General features: G+C 40.8%; 1 protein-coding gene and 1 pseudogene across 2 annotated transcripts in view; both read left to right on the plus strand.

The window, feature by feature from the left end:
* Positions 1 to 607: 607 nt before the first annotated feature.
* Positions 608 to 16,783, plus strand: part of PPP2R5A (protein phosphatase 2 regulatory subunit B'alpha) — a 75,310-nt gene continuing 59,134 nt past the window's right edge. The window contains exon 1 of one of the 2 annotated variants that reach the window (XM_040263122.1): positions 608 to 708. In XM_040263122.1, the coding sequence (XP_040119056.1) occupies positions 699 to 708 (10 nt within the window). In that variant the 5' untranslated portion in view covers positions 608 to 698. Of the gene's footprint in view, positions 709 to 5,115; positions 7,963 to 16,783 lie in introns of those variants that run through there. The other variant, XM_040263121.1, reaches the window with a different exon arrangement.
* Positions 13,993 to 14,093, plus strand: LOC120880718 (annotated as a pseudogene).

Here is a 16,783-nt window from a genome sequence, read left to right on the forward strand (position 1 = left end):
CATGCAGCCACTAGGTATTTTAAGATAGGCACTGCTTCAAAACTTACTATATGCTTCCTCCAGGCAGATGAAAGAAGATCAGTTACAGGTTTGTATAAAATCTGCATATGAGTGGAACAGTAAGTAGCCATATAGTGTTTTTATGGGCTTCCCAGGCAGTGCAGTGGTAAAAAAAAAAATCCGCCTGCCAAGGCAGGAGGCACTGGAGATAGAGACATGAGTTTCATCCCTGGGTCAGGAAGATCCCCTGGAGAAGGAAACTGCTACCCACTCCAGTATTCTTGCCTGGAAAATTCCATGGACAGAGGAGCCTGGAGGGCTACAGTCCATGGGGTCACAAAGAGTCAGACAGGACTGAGCAAGAAGGACAACAGTACTTTTATAATGACTGTGCTGCAAAATATAGCCAGAGAGCAGTCCTGATTTGAATTTAATCTGCTTTTTTTTTTCTTTTTGCCCATTCACCTCCAGGTCAAATTCTGACTCAAGGTGTGGTATAATATATTCTTCTGCTGAAATGGAATTTTTTTTTTTTTTTTTGGTAAAATGTTGTGTGAAATAAGTAAGTTCATTGACTGAGATATTGAAATCTTTTTTCTCAGTTCCCTGGCCAGGAATTGAACCCAGGCCCATGGCAGTGAAAACCCAGAATCCTAACAACTAAACCACCAGGGAACTCCCTGGAAATCTTTTTAGTAATGAAGAAAGGTGGGTAAGTTAGTTTCTTGAACGGCAAGTATTCTTCTCTGTTGTTTTTGCCCTTATCCATATAAAATTTTTGTTTTGTTTCAAGAATCACTTCAAACATTACTCTTTCTGTTACATTTTCTCTGACCCTCTTTGCAAACCAAATTTGCTCTTTTTTCCACTGTGTTTACACAGGGCTATAAGGAACACTTAGGATATACTCTTTGGTCATTTGTTTGTGCTGTCCCTCCTCACTAAATTGAAAGATCCATGCTTCATTTATCTTTTCATTCCTAGTGTCTGGCATATTGCCTGGCACATGGATGGCACTTGAAAAATACTTGCGGGGTTGATTTAAAGAGTAGAGAGTTCACCAATATCAATCTTTTAAACCCCACTCTGCAAGGACGAAAGGATATGGCATGAGCTGAGCTCCTTCAAACTATTCTAGTTCCTCATCTAGTATACAGGTAAAGTGTTGCCCACATCAGGAGTTATCCAATATTTTCAACTCAGCCCACTTAGATGGGGGCAAAAGACCTCACAGCTATGGGAAAAGGATTCAGAGATAATCATAAAGTGTAATTGTGCCGGCAAATGCTCTGGGGGAATTACTAGTACCTCTGCTGTACCAACAGCTCACATTCACTCCTTCTGCAAGTCCTATGTAATCCTCCACTAAGATAAATCTCCAATCTAACCATCTCTACAGCCACTGACCTTGTCTGAGTTCTTGGTTCACCAACACAATAGCCTGTAAAATAGCCCACAACAAACTTATTTAATAATGACAAGCTTAACTGAAAGCAATTTATAATTGAAAGCAAAAATGGCATCAACTGAAAACCATGACTACCAATCTTCCCCTTGTGACAAAGGATCCTTCCTGAAAATTGCCAAAATTCCAATTGTCTCAATGTGCACTGGTATTTGAACAGTGGCCAGAAAGACAACACAGAATCAGAGTTCTTGGAAAAAGTCTAAAAAGTGCTGAATTTAGTTTATGAAAACCAAGTGCCAAAAATCTTTGACCACTTGGAGAGTAAGTTATTAGTCAGAAGATCTCATTGTATACAGAAACAAAAGTCTCCTGTAAGTCCTGGAAAAAAAAAAAGGACTTTCCAGTTTGGATCAGTTTGAGGTCTGTGAGGAGGACCTTCTTGGTCTACCTGAGGTCAGGTAACAGCTTGACCTGATTAGCATTTAAGGTCTCTTCAAATTTCATATTTTGTTGATTCACAGCATGCATATATATCTGCAACATGAGTGACTTAATAAAGTAATGAAAGAATGAATGCATAGGCGTGAGTAAGTCTGTAAGAACTTTGGAAGCTTCACTGAAGTATAGAGCAGTGCTTTTCAAACTTCTTCAGTGATGCGTGCTCAGTTGCTCAGTCGTGTCCAGCTCTGCAAGTCCATGAACTGTAGCCCGCCGGGGTCTGCTGTCTGTGGAATTTTCCTGGCAAGAATACTGGAGTAGATTGGCATTTCCTACTCCATCTTCAGTGATGAAATACCTATAAATCATGTAGCTTTTGGTGGAGCCTCTAAAAATGTTAATTTATTAAATCTTAAGAGAGTAAACTGATTCTATCTCTAGAAGCACATAAAAGAATCTGATAGCTTCAATTACCTCCCAGGGAGGGAATTTTACCTAATTTAAATATACTTAAATAAGAAGGAATGACATATTAAAAATTAATGTTTTATGATACTATCTTGATTTAGATTCAAGTACAGTAGTGCAGTTGTAAGAATCACAATTCTAAGAAAGATACAAGGAAAAAAATCTTTATTTTGTTTCTGTAAATTGGGAAAAGATCGGTACTATTTGATTTTCATATAAAGCATATTTGTTTGGTGTTCTATAGGAGTACCGTTTGGGTATCATGGTTCTTAAGGAAAGAGAAATGTTGGCAGCCAAAACTTTGCTTGGACATGCTTTAGAGAATTTCACAGTGATGTGGACATAATACAGTCTCTGATGCACTCTTTAAAAAAATTTCTTCTAGTATTCTTGAAATTTAAAGCACAAATAATATGCTTAGCCATCAGAGTTGCTGGAATGTTTTTTCCTCTGATGCACACTTTAAACCATTAAAAGACCTTGATTTTGCTATTGTAAGTATCGTCATCTCACTCAGTTCAGTTGCTCAGTCATGTCTGACTCTTTGCAACCCCATGGACTGCAGCACGCCAGGCTTTCCTGTCCATCATCAACTCCCAGAGCTTGCTCAAACTCATGTCCATAGAGTCGGTGATGCCGACCAACCATCTCATCCTCTGTCATCCCCTTCTCCTCCTGCCTTCAATCTTTTCCATCATCAAGGTCTTGTCCAGTGAGTCAGTTCTTTGCATCAGGTGACCAATGTATTGGAGCTTCAGCTTCAGCATCAGTCCTTCCAATGAATATTCAGGACTGATTTCCTTTAGGATGGACTGGTTTGATCTCCTTGCCTATTTTCTCCTGCAAGATAGTCATTGTGAATAAAACAATGAAATCAGTAAATAAATCAAGTCATGTGAGGATAAAGTAAAGCAAAGAATTTGCCAGTGGTGAAGTCTTGGCCTCTCACTTATATATGGGTCTTAACATATGGAAAAAAACAGGAGTTCTACAGCATGGAATGGTCACTGACACTCTTCCTTGTCAGGGGTACAAACAGTTCAGCACTGAGATTGTGGTTTTCTGTTAGATGATTCTTAGTGACCAAATCTGTTTATGACTCAGATACTTTATTTACTTAAGACAGTGCATGGAAAAGAAATGATTAATATCATGCACACGATAATTTTATGGACATACATATGTGCATAAAATTATCAAGTGCATGATATCTACTTTTCCAAGAGTTTGTTTTATGTATCATATTTAAAACTCATGCCAATATTGTAAAGAAGGCTGGTTACTTTTTTTTCTAATATACAAATGTGGAAACCAAGCCTCTGAGAGGGTAAGTGACTTGATAGGACCATACTATAATTAATAAAGTCAGGCCTTTTGAGTCTTTGGCTATAGTTCTTTCCATCCCACCCAAAATGTTTGGTAACTTGAATCTAGAATGCCATCTTGCTCTCTTCTTTGGTTTTGACTCACACTTTCTTTAAAATTTTTCTCAAAATTCTTCTCCAAGAGGCTGTTTCAGAAAACTCAGACAGTTTTGCTTGTTCCAAACCTCTCAAGAATTTGTTTCCAGTATCTATTTTCTATCTGTTCTATTCAGTCTCTATTTTCCATTATTTATTATGTCATATTCCAGTATGAATTTTACCTTTGTTGGTGTGCTTTCTGCAATTTATTTCCCCTTCTTAGCCTATACAAATTCTATTAAAAATTCTGGACATTTAAGATCTATTTTAAATAACATCCAGGTGACTAGAGAATAGAGTTTCAAACATTCATGTGCATAAGAATGACATAGGAAACTTATTAAAAATATATTTCTCAGGGAACTTCCTTGGCAGTCCAGTAGTTAAGACTCTGTGCTTCCAATGCAGGGCATGCAGGTTCAATCTCTGCTTGGGGAACTAAGATCCTACATGCTATGCCATGCGGCAAAAAAAAAAAAAAGATATTTTAGTGCTTTTCCCATTGGTTCTGATTCTGTATGTGTGGGAGAATCCTGTGTGTTAGGCCCAGCAATCTGCATTTTAAATAAGCTCCCCAGAGGATTCTTATGCAGGTAATCCAATGACTATACTTTTAGTCATTTCCCTGTTCTTGAGAATTAAAAATTAGATTGGTACATACTGCATGTTTATACTTTGTTCAGTAAGAGATACAAAGGTATAAAATAACTGAGTCCTTACTCTTTTTTTATTAATTTCATTTATTAATTTCTTTTCGTCTGTGCTGGGTCTTCATTGCTGCACGCAGGTTTTCTCTTGCTGCAGAAAGTGGGGGCCACTCTCTAGTTGCAGTGCTTGGGCTTCTTGCTGAGGTGGCTTCTCTTGTGGCAGAGCACAGGCTCTAGGCTCATGGGCTCAGTTATAGTGGTATCCAAGCTTAGTTGCTCTGTGGCATGTAGGATCTTCCTGGACCAGGGGTCAAACCTATGTCCCCTGCACTGGCAGGCAGATTGTTTACCAGTGGACCACCAGGAGGTCCCTTACTCTTTCGATGGTTACAAACAGCCGGGGAAGAAAGAGCATAGCACCTGCAATATCTGACCTTATATGAGGACAGACTCTGTGAGTGGTGTAGGTGATAAATGCTCTGTGCTTAGTTGCTCAGTCATGTCGTACTCTTTGCGACCCCATGGACTGTAGCCCGCCAGGCTCCTCTGTTCTATGAGGAACAGAGGAGGAATCCTCTGCTTCTAGGCTATCAGTATGTGGAATGATGCGTCTAAATTGAAAAAAAAAAAAAATTGTGTAGAGACATGGCACAATTTATGCCTGGAAAGACATCCACGAGTTAGAATGAGGAGAACCTGGAATTGGGACTTTATTCCATAGGTACTGGATGGTTCTTCACACATGCCAATAAAATAAATGTGGCAGTAGTAAAAAGACTTATCTGGCAGTGAGTTTGAAAGCCCTGAACTATATTTGGGGATCGGTTAAGCAAATTGTAAGGAAAGCTTGGTTTGAACGTTTGTAAGGTAGATTCAACACAGTCTGGAGCTTGACTGGATGAGAAAGAGAAAGATGTCTAAGACACTGCTGAAGTTTGAACCTCCTTGACTAGAACGCTTGTGTACAATTTCACTACTCAGTGAATATACTGCTACTGCTGTCACTTCAGTCATGTCCGACTCTGTGCGACCCCGTAGACGGCAGCCCACCAGACTCCTGTCCCTGGGATTCTCCAAGCAAGAACATTGGAGTGGGCTGCCATTTCCTTCTCCAATGTATGAAAGTGAAAAGTGAAAGTGAAGTCGCTCAGTCGTGTCCGACTCTTGGCGACCCCATGGACTGCACCCTACCAGGCTCCTCCGTCCACGGGATTTTCCAGGCAAGAGTACTGGAGTGGGGTGCCATTGCCTTCTCCCAGTGAATATAAGGAGGGAAATATTTTAAGGTAGCATTTGATTCTAGATCTAGAATTCAACTTCCTACCACCTTCTTTACCTCTGCATCAGTTAGTGTTGCTTAAATATATGGCAGTATTTTTAGCATGTCGAAAAGAAAAGATCTGGGGCTCGTCGAAGATAAATGGAGATTGGGGTCCAGTAAGCCAAAGACAAGACAAGCTGTGCAGTTCACTTATTTTTATTAGGCATCATTATACAGAAAGCACCGGACAAAAAACTAAGATGACCAACATTTCCGGTCTTTAAGAAGTTTAAAATCTGGATGGAACCTGTAAGAGATCCTAGTAAGAGTAAACGGCCAGTCCTCAAATTTACAAACTTCTGATCAGCGAATTCATACTCGTCCTGTTGAAGCAGTTCAAGGTCTCCGGCTGAAAAAGCGAAAATTAGTAGGATGTTAAATTGGGAATGAGAAACCTTTTCTTGGAGGATGTGGATTTGGGAAAGGCTTTCAAGTAGTAGGCACCAGACAGTCCGAACTCGCGCTAAAACAGCTCTCAGGAACTGTGTTGCCAGAACCTTCAGAAAGCTGTAAATTTATCCGGTAACTTCCAAGTGCGCTGCTTAGGGCCAGAGAGGCTCCAAAGCCCGCCTTTGGAGAGTCCAGCATCTCGCTCCCATTGGACAAGCTCATTTCCTCGCCTTCCTCCGCGGGGCGACTTCAGCCATCAATCACACGGCTTATTGCTCCACCCCTTTCCAGTGACGTAACACTTGGCACGCCTTCTCGCTCCAGCCCTCAAGCTCCCCACCAGTCGCTTCAGCTCCTTATTGGCTACCAGAAAGGGGAGGAAAGGGTACGGGCTTTCTCTTTTGCTCTCTAAACTCCCTCCTCTAGTTTCCCGGTCTCCTCATAGGCTGTCCACGCACCCATAGCCTTGAGCTGTCGCGCAGGCGTGCACAGACGCTTGTTGCTGGAGCCGCACCTCCCCTCAAGCCTTCGCGAGTTACGCGGTTGTGACGTGAGAGGGGCACTCCGCTAAGCCGTCTTCACTTACGATTGGCTGTGGTCGAGGTCCGTCACGTAACCACGCCCCCTCTCTCCTCCCAACCTCCCAGTTTGATAAGACCTTGCAGAAGGCCACGCCTCAGCCCGTTGGCCGCTTCACCCTGCGATTGGCTGAGGGAGCTGGCATGCTTTCCCACCCCCTCCACCTCGCAACTCCTTCCCGAGCTTCCGAGAGGCTGGCCGGACCCTGCGGAAGTTGTCAGTCAATCTCCTCCCGCGAGGCCCCGCCCCCGGGCCGCGCGCCCCCAACGCGCGCGCGCACACGCGCTCGCACTCACCCTACCGCCGCCCTCCCCTCGCCTCTCCCAGCACCTTCTCAAGTTGTAGCGGCCGCTCGCCAGGGGTTCTCTGTGGGCGGCGGAAGGGCGCGTGGGGGAGGGGGTCCGGACCGCTGGGCGCTTCGAGGAGCGAGTGTGAGTGTGTGTGTGTGTGTGTGTGTGTGTGTGTGTGTGTGTGCGCGCGCGCGCGCGCGCCCAGGGCCGGGGCGGCGGGTCACCGCCCCGGGAGATGAGGGGTCGGCGCTGACAGGGAAGAGCGCCGGCGGTGGAGACAGCGGCTCGGAGGGACCCCGCGATGGCAGCGCCTCGGGAGGAGGCTCGAGACCGGGCGGGCTGCCCTGGCAGCGGCCACTGAGGTGCTGGCGGACCGGCCGCCCGGGCACCCGGGCCGCCAGGGACGAGAGGCGCGTTCGACGTCCGCGCCCTCGCCTCAGTTGTCTGAACTTCGGGCTCCCGTCCACCCGCCCTCGGAACTCGGGAGTCAACAACTTCTTCACACACCACCCCCCGCCAGCCCCGGGGAGCTCGCCGAGCGGCGGGGACCGGGAACCTCCGGCCCTGAGATGCGGCCGTGAGGCGTCGGCGGGCGGCGAGGAGAGAGCTCGGCGGGCGCCCGGGAGCGGGAGGGCGGTGCGGCTGGGGGGCGCGGGGCGGAGGGGCGCGAGCTCCTCGGCGCCTCTCCCCCGCCTCCTCCTCCTCCTGCCGCTGCCCGTTCCGTGCTAGCCGCAGCCGGAGCTGCCAAGCGCCAGGGCCGCGGAGATGTCGTCGTCGTCGCCGCCGCCGCCGCCGCCGGCGGGGGCTGCCAGTGCCGCCATCTCGGCCGCCGAGAAAGTGGACGGCTTCACCCGGAAATCGGTGCGCAAGGCGCAGAGGCAGAAGCGCTCGCAGGGCTCGTCGCAGTTCCGTAGCCAGTGCAGCCAGCCGGAGCTGCACCCCTTGCCCCAACTCAAAGGTAGGTAACCTCCGAGGGCGCAGCCCGGGGAGGAACTCGCGGGTTCTCTTCGGCGCCGCCGGAGCCTTTGCTTTCTCGGGCGCGGGGGTGGGGAGTTCCTTCTGCCCACCTGGGGCTCGCGTTCCCCAACCTTCCTTGGCGTCCTCCCACCCTCTTTATGATTCTGACAGGTTTGATGTTAAAAGAGTCTTACTTTTTCTCCCCCCTCACTTATCTGGGTTCACTTTAACTCTTCCCTTCTTGGAGGAGGCCAGCACCCCTCCCTCCCCACCTGCGCGCTCGGGTTCTTGTCCTTGGGATTGCAACTCTCCTGAGTCTGGAGGGGTAGACTTTTTCTTATTTCAGTCTTCTTCCTCGAGTCTTGCCCTTCCCCGTCTTGTTGTAACAACCTGTCTTACGTTCCGACCTTCACTTTTCTGAGACCTGCCTCCTCTTTTCGGCCTCTCTTAATCTGTTGCTTTTCCGATTATAAAGCGTCTTTGTGCACACTATAACTTTTTACTTTCCTCTGATCTTTCCAAAGAGTCTTAGGATTAGGAATCCTAATGCGTACACCCGTTAAGAGTTACCTGCCTTTAGATTGATTTATAAAGAAAAAGCCGAAAAATCTGACCAAGGTAGTGTCTTACTTACTGGGTCATTAGATTTAAATGTTACTCTTTAGCCCAAAGAATGGAAAGATTTAAAATATTGTCTGAGAAGATACACACGGTAGAGTTGGAAAAGTATTAAGGAGTAGGTCGTGGTGCTTTGCAATGAAATAAGAACTTAGTTCGCCAAGCAGTGATTCCAGGGAGTCTGTAGATTTGTACAGTAATTCAAATTGGTATCCATGCCTAACGCCTTACAGGAGAACTTGGCACTCCTCCTGCCTCACTTACTTTTCCCACTAGGTTTAGAGGATTAAAAAAGAAAAAGAAATTGATTCCTGACGTTCTAGTTTATTTTTTTTTGTGGATTACTACCTTTTAATTTTATTATTTTAAAGTCTTTGCTTTTTATGAGACAGACATTGTCTTGGAACAAGATGATAATGGTCCTAAACATTTGAATTTTTTTTTTCTACAAAAGAAACCTGATAGAAATCTAGATCATCTGTTTTGCAAGACCAGGAAATGAAAGTTTCTGTACCGGAATAGATAATGTTCAGGAGGTTTTCGATCAATTTCAAGGAGCTCCTGCATCCGGTTCAAGGCCAGCCTGGTTCTGATTTGTCTTTAGGCCCAGGAATCCAGTCTTAGTTTGGCCAGGAGTCTAAAGAAAACCCCAGATCAAATCACAGTTGACCTGCAGTAACTTTGGAGCCCCATTCACATCCTACACTACCCTGCTTCTTGGGGTGCTTCTAAGCATCCCACTGCCAGAATCAAACTGGCTTTTGAAAGAAAGTTTTAAGATGAGTAGCCTGTGGTACTGCGTTATCATTTGCTCTTTAGTATACAAAAATTGTTCAGACATTGGCATCATAGCCTACAGTAGACCACTAATGGTAGATGTTGCCAAGACTTTAATTCTTGAGTGATGTCATAGCTATAAAACAATATTATCTTGTTAGGACATTGAACTGCTATTCATGAATTTTAGATTTTAAACTTAACTAAAATATCATACTTATTTCTACATTATTGGGTTTTTTCCCCATTAAATTGGCAAATTATTTTTGCAGTTTGAAGGTTTGGTGCTAGTGTTAGTGTTTTTCTTTCATATGTCTTTACTTTGCTTTTCAGTAAGATATTGTGGTTCTTTATATTGTCTTTTTCATTTTTTATCAATTTTTATTAGAGTGTAGTTGCTTTACAATATTGTGTTAGTTTCTACTGTACAACAAAGTGAATCAGTTCTACATATATCATCTGTTTTTTAGATTTCCTTCCCATTTAGATCACCACAAAGTACTGAGTAGAATTCCCTATGGGTTCTCATTATCTATTTATTTTATACATAATAGTGTATATATGTCATTCCCAATCTCCCAGTTCATCCCACCACCCTCTTCCCTGCTTGGTGTCCATATGTTTGTTCTCTACATCTGTATCTCTGTTTCTGCTTTGCAAACATGTTTATCTTATATTGTCCTTTTATATATAATACTTATTTGTATTTAATAAAAATAATTGAATATTAAACATATATTGATAGTTCCTTCAAGCCAAGAGATGCAACTTTATTTTGCTTTTAAAAGCCTAGCAAAAATATACAGTCAGTAATCATCTAAGTTATATGGTGTATAGTTCAACAAGTTGAAGGTGCCATTAAATGTTTTATTTATAGTATTTTGCTCACTAGTAGAGAAAATTAAAATTTTAGATTTAATCTATGTGTTTCACATGAAAATATAGTACTCTTTATAAGGAAATTTATGTATTCAGGATAAATTTATGTAAATTTAATTGAGGAATAAGATTCTTACTTAGATTACCCACTATTAGGAAAAATGACTTTTACTCCAGATGCCAAAATGCTTGAAAAGTGGTTTTTTAAAAATTCAGTTGCTTCACTTAGAACTTTGGCAGTGTCCTTGATACCACATGTTGTGTGCTTTTTCTGTCAGTAGTAGTTTTTTCCATTTGTGGCCTTAACAAAAACCAGTGGAAAGCCCTGTAATATGTGTATGAAAGAGAATTTTTCTTCCTGCTCTGAAATACCATCTTACAGTGGAGTGATTCAGGTATCTGGGCATCCAAGATCTTTTCAGTGTTTATACCAACCTGCTTACATTACACTTTGTCCACATGGATCTGAGCTGGAAAGGTGCCAGCTATTTTCCTCAAAGCATATTGTGGGTAATAAAAATAATCCCACTTTTTCATCCAAAGAAGTTTATTTGTGCAAAATAACTTAGTAAGTGGGTTGCAAAATTTTAAAGGTAAAAATGTTCAGAGAAAATTCCGTTTTATTGGAGAAAGTATTTTAAAAACAAGCCTTGTTAAAAGGAGTTTTTAAAAATGAGAAACTGTTATATAGGCCCTCAATCTACCTTGTATAGCTTAAAAACAATTTTTTTTCCAAAACACTTGAAATTTGTTATGTTAGTTCTGTAAGTTCCTCTGAAAACTAAGTATGAAAAAATAAAAGTAGGGATAGTCTATCAATCATTTCTCTGTATTTATATTTACATTAGTATTGTGCTTAATTTTTCTACCTTAAACTTTTCCTCTAGTAACCAACAGGAAACTTTTAACTTAAAAAAAAAAAAATAACCTGTTAATGGGAAGTTTTTCTGTCTGTTTAACCTGTTTTGTGTCTCTGAAAGAATTGATTTGGTAGAATAATAGATGTTATACAGTTATATAATAGCATTTATAAATTATTTTATACTTTTCTTTACATTTTAAAATTATAAGAACAATATCGATCATAATAAGTGAAACAGTCCAGAAAGTTGTGTAATACCTAATCCCGGGTATCTGTTTCTTTTTCACACCTACTGAGGTAATGTTGTGTGAGAATCCACTACCCTGTATTTTTACAAAAATTGCATATCATTGTGTTATCCCAGCAACTCTGTGCAAGACCAATATTATTCCCAGATGTGATGTTGAGACTTAAAGAGCTTAGTTTCAGGCCTGTGATTATTTCTCTGGATGGCAGTTGATACTGATACCCAGGTTAAATGATTTCAGTATTTTTGCTGTTAACCTGCCTTATGAACATTTGAGCAGGATGATAATCGAGTTGGGTCATTGGGGTCAGCCCTGGGTCAAAGGTAAAAGTTTAATCTTTCTGAGTTGCTTTCCTTTTCTGTAAAATGGGGATAAAACCTTCTATCTCCCTAGGATTGTAGGGCTTATGTGAAATAATGTAATTGGTTCCTAAAAATAGGCAAAGAATATTAGTCCCATTCTCTTTGATATTTGAAAATCCAAATTAAAAGTATTTTTTAAATGAAGGGTTCACATAAATAGTAAAACTTTGCTAGTGTAAAGTATAAATTATTTAATCAGATCTCAGATATGATCTATGTGCACTGAGGTAAAGCCATACATCAGCATAAGTGTGGATATGGAAATAGGGTAAATGACTTTTTAAATGTTGAATGCTATAGTTAGAAGTTTTTTTTTTTTATCAAGTAAAGAAATTGAATTAACCAGTAGAATTATATAGGTGTGAGTCTCTCATAGGAGACAGACCGTAAATGGCAAAGAACAGAATGAAACTGGCATTGAGATTAAAGTCCCCTTCAGATGAGGTAAAGAATTTCCCAAATTTCCTCAGTTTCTTGGTTGGTATATTCTTAGAAGTTGGGTCCTCCTGGAGGTATTGAGGCTTGTAGTAGTGGTGTTCATTTGAAGAGTTCCCTTATCTTTATGGAACACTTTTTGTTTGTTTATTTTTCTTGATATATGTGGTTGCAGAGTCGGACATGACTGAACAACTGAACTGATGTGGTCTTTAGGGTATCTGGTACAAGAGCACTGACATGATTTGAAATTTCCTAACTAATGACTTTTTTTGTGCTGGTGAGGAACACTACTCACTCAACTTTTAAGGTTTATAGATTTTTCTCCCCAAAGTTAATTTCATTCATCTAAACCCAAAACCCATTTTAGTAATTGGGACAGCATTAAAGGAGAGTTGAAATTCACCTGAATATGTTAAAAGTGTGTTTACAAAGGAATATATAACATTTTAGTCATTTTACAGCTATCTTCTGGAAGTATTAATAATACCATATTTCTTCTAGTCAACTTACATTTTAATTTTTAAGAACTTTTAGGATATACCTCTAGAGAAATTAATATAGTGTCATTGTTGGCCTTCACATGAAGGAAAAACTTTTCCATTTAAGTCTTAATTTAACATTTTCAGAATTCCTGTTTAGGGTCAGACTTCTTTTTCCCCCAGTTTTATTACCTCCTCTGATTCTTAATTGAACTTTGCCTCCTTTCATGAAGTGCCTGTAAAGTAAGACTCCAGTTAAATGTGTTTAAGTAAAATAGTGTGATCATTGGGACAGAGTACCGACCCGTAAATAGACTGAAGTTGTCTTCCTGCATTATTGATGAGTCACAATCACTTTGGGCTGGTTGGTTAACCCTTCTGAACTGATTCAGTTAATTATTTTTACTTGTAAGAATAGTATTTTCTCTTGATACAGTCTTAAAGATGAATTAGTCTTTAGTGAGTTAAAGACTTTGGATGACAAAGACAGGTTTATCAACAAAAAATAATACATTTGGGAAATAATAGATTTTTGAATAGTCTTTGAATTTTAACTTTTTTAAGATTGTAAAAAGCCGGGGATGGAGACTAGCTTATTTTTATTTGTTATGTGTTTAGCAGGGTTGTCAACCCTGGCTGTGCTCTTAGTTTTAAAAAACATCAGTGCCTGGGTCTTACCCTCAAGTGACTCTAAATAAATTGGTCTAATGTAGGTTGCAGGCATTTGTATTTTTGGAAGCTCCCAGAATGATTCTAATGTGCAGCCAGGGTTGAGAATCACTGGTTTGACATTATCTGTCTATTGATTTAATTCATTAATTGAGACTTTGTCCTTTTCTCTAGATATTCATGGCTCATTACCCAGCCTGTTAACATTTCCTGCCCTCACTTCACCTGCTGCTGTTTACTTTTCTCTCTCTTAACTTTGCTGCCCCCTATGGCTAATCAGCTGCTTTCCTGAAGGGGGAGAATGCTGTTGGATTCTGGAGTTTTAGGCGTTATCTTTTGTATTTTCTTGTAGTTAGCGTAATTAAAACTCTGCTGTTATCCTTTGATACAAGGTGATCAGGTTTGGTTTTTTCTGTGACTTTTGGAGCTGTGACTGAGCTGTCAAGCAGAAGTGAGAACATAAGAAAGCAGTTTGCCTAGTTTTAATCCCCTCATCCAGGGTAACATAATCCCAACCAATCTGGAATGTAAAATTGTTTGCTGGATGTTCTCAGCAGTGTTCCATCTCTTGAAGATTTAGAACTAATATAACTACTGTGTAAATTGACTATTAGGTGTTGAACAAATGAGATATTGTTTATCATAACTGTGTTTTTGGTAATGCCTTATATTTATTTAGCATCAAGTAATGTTTTTCTTGTGGTTGCCTTGGCAGCACATATACTAAAATTGGAACTATAGAAGATGAGCATGGCTTCTGCACAAGGATGACACACATTTGTGAAGCATTTCAGAATTTTGCAGAATAAACAGAGCAATTGGGGGGGCGGTTAGAGAGAGAGAAAGAAATTTTTTCTTCAGAGGGTTTTCACATCTGTCCTCTAAATCTTGACCGTAGTCTTTAACTGAAGGTAGGGCAGCAGTGACCTGGGGCCGTTTACATTTTATAACCGTCTCTTGTCTTTGGCCTTTCTGCCAGCCAGTTTGAATAATACCCGTGTTTGCTGATTTGCTGTTTTGAGTCAGTTTCAGTCATTACCTAGTGAAGTCCTCTCTCCAGAATGAGATGGTAAGATTTTTGTGAAAGCAGAAGTCACCTGTGTTTTCATATCCTGTTATAGTACCAAAATACAGTGTTTTGTGCATAACAAGTGTGATCATGTAGACCGTCACTGTTTTGATTAAGAAATTACCTGTTAGCCCTCCCTTTACACCTTTATTCAGGGTTTTTTTAAGTAAATTAATTTTGGGTTTTTAATACCATGATAAATAGTAGATACAGTTTTGGAACAGATGATTGTTTGCTCCTGTATTTGGGGCTTTGCCTGGAGAAGGAAATGGCAACCCACTCCAGTATTCTTGCCTGGAGAATCCCATGGACGGAGGAGCTTGGTGGGCTACAGTCCACAGGTCGCAAAGAGTCGGACACGACTGAGCGACTTCACTTTTACTTTCACTTTCACTTTCACTTTTGGGGCTTTGCCAGTGACGGGTGTGACGTAACATTATTGCTGTGGAAGGTACTGTGTAAGATCTGTGTGGAAAAGTAATACTGGGTTGACTTCCAGATGTGGACAGCTGTATATAAATACCAGATAAACTGAAATAACTAATTTCCAAATTTAAGGTTCAGTCTTTATTTATAAGGATGTCCTTGAAGGAGATGAAAGGAACAGATTTTAAATATATAATTACTTTTAGTGCATTATTATGTAACAGGTAACCCACGTGATGTGCCAAAAGAGTTTTACTGGACAGACTACATTTATATGGAATAAGTTGTACTTGTCTGAGCAGGATATTCACTAATAAGCAGTTTCAGACCACTTTTTATGTATATGTTTTTGAACTCTTCCCTGAAGAAATTTATTCATGTGGGTTTTTTGTGTGAGTAATGGTGGATTTTAGAAATCCTGCAGTTTTGATCATATTTCCTAAAGAAACCTACTAGGATTTTCTGGTAGTTTGCTGAGTATCATAGGTAGGTTCACATTATAAAATCCAGAGAACCTATTTCTAACTCGGATACTGAAGGCAAGGGATTTCTTGGGAACTCACTCCTCCTACTGGAATGGTGATGCTAATTGCATTTACGGTTCCCTTACTGTGCTGTTGTATCTAGTTGAGCCTTCCAGTGCTGAACGGGACCTCAGGAGTCATTCTGGTTTAGCTTTCATTGGGAAAGAGTTTCATTGCTCTTTAGCAAAAGAGACATAGATGTATAGAACAGTTTTTTGGACTCTGGGAGAGGGAGAGGGTGGGATGATTTGGGAGAATGGCATTGAAACATATAATATCATATAAGAAACGAATCGCCAGTCCAGGTTCAATGCAGGATACAGGATGCTTGGGGCTCGTGCACTGGGACGACCCAGAGGGATGGTACGGGGAGGGAGGAGGGAGGGGGGTTCTGGATGGGGAATGTGTGTACCCCCGTGGCAGATTCATGTTGATGTATGGCAAAACCAATACAATATTATAAAGTAACTAATCTCCAATTAAATAAATTTATATTTTTAAAAAATCTATGCAGGAACCTGGGTTCGATCCCTGGGTTGGGAAGATCTCCCGGAGGAGGGCATGGCAACCCCCTCCAGTATTCTTGCCTGGAGAATTCCCCATGGACAGAGGAGCCTGGCGAGCAATAGTTCATGGGGTCGCAAGAGTTCGACACGACTGAGTGACTAAGTGCACATGCACACACATAAAATAAATATCTTATTTTCTCACCAGAAGAGCCTTCTTTAAGGTAGGGAGAAAAAATGTAGGGTTTTTAAGCTCTTAGATGCTCCCTCAGAATCTGCTTAGTTAGTGAGTAAACTGCACAGACAATAATTAAAAAAAGTTAGCTCTGTGAAACCAGAATTTTTTAAAGACTGGACTTAACTTGTAGTAAAGGAGTATAAAATATTAACTCTAGCTTCAGAAATGATACATTTTCTCTGTTTGATTGGTCTTTGCCTTTGATTCACACTCACTGATAAAGGATGTTCTAGAATTATAATTATTATCAGAAGATGATGATTATTTGAACTCGTGGTTAATCCTGTGCCTTTAAATTTATAAAGTAAAAATGATGAGACAGTTTTTGTCATAAGCTCTGAATTTTGATTTAGCAAAGAGGGGTGTCTTTAAAACAATTTTCTAAACAGACTTTTCTAAAGATAAACATTTGTTGAAGTCATAAGTAAAATATAACTTCTATAGGAATATATGCTTTTTTTTCACTTGCAGTACCATTCTTCTTTTAATTAGCCAGAGGAAAAATATTTTGTTTGCCTGCTGTGAAACTGGAAATATGCTTTGCTTTCAAAATCTAATACAGAAATATTTTCCTCTTTGATGTTCATAGTGCTTAAATTTTAGGTGAACCATTGTAGAGGTTAAAATTTTACTCAGTAAAGTTAATAAAATGATGAATGCTTTTTCTTTTGAAATGTCTTTAGGAGCTTGTGGTCTGGTGGGGTACATCTAGACATGTAAACTGGTG

This window comes from Oryx dammah, unplaced genomic scaffold (assembly GCF_014754425.2).
Source record: "Oryx dammah isolate SB20612 unplaced genomic scaffold, SCBI_Odam_1.1 HiC_scaffold_21, whole genome shotgun sequence".
In the NCBI taxonomy this organism is placed as follows: domain Eukaryota; kingdom Metazoa; phylum Chordata; class Mammalia; order Artiodactyla; family Bovidae; genus Oryx; species Oryx dammah.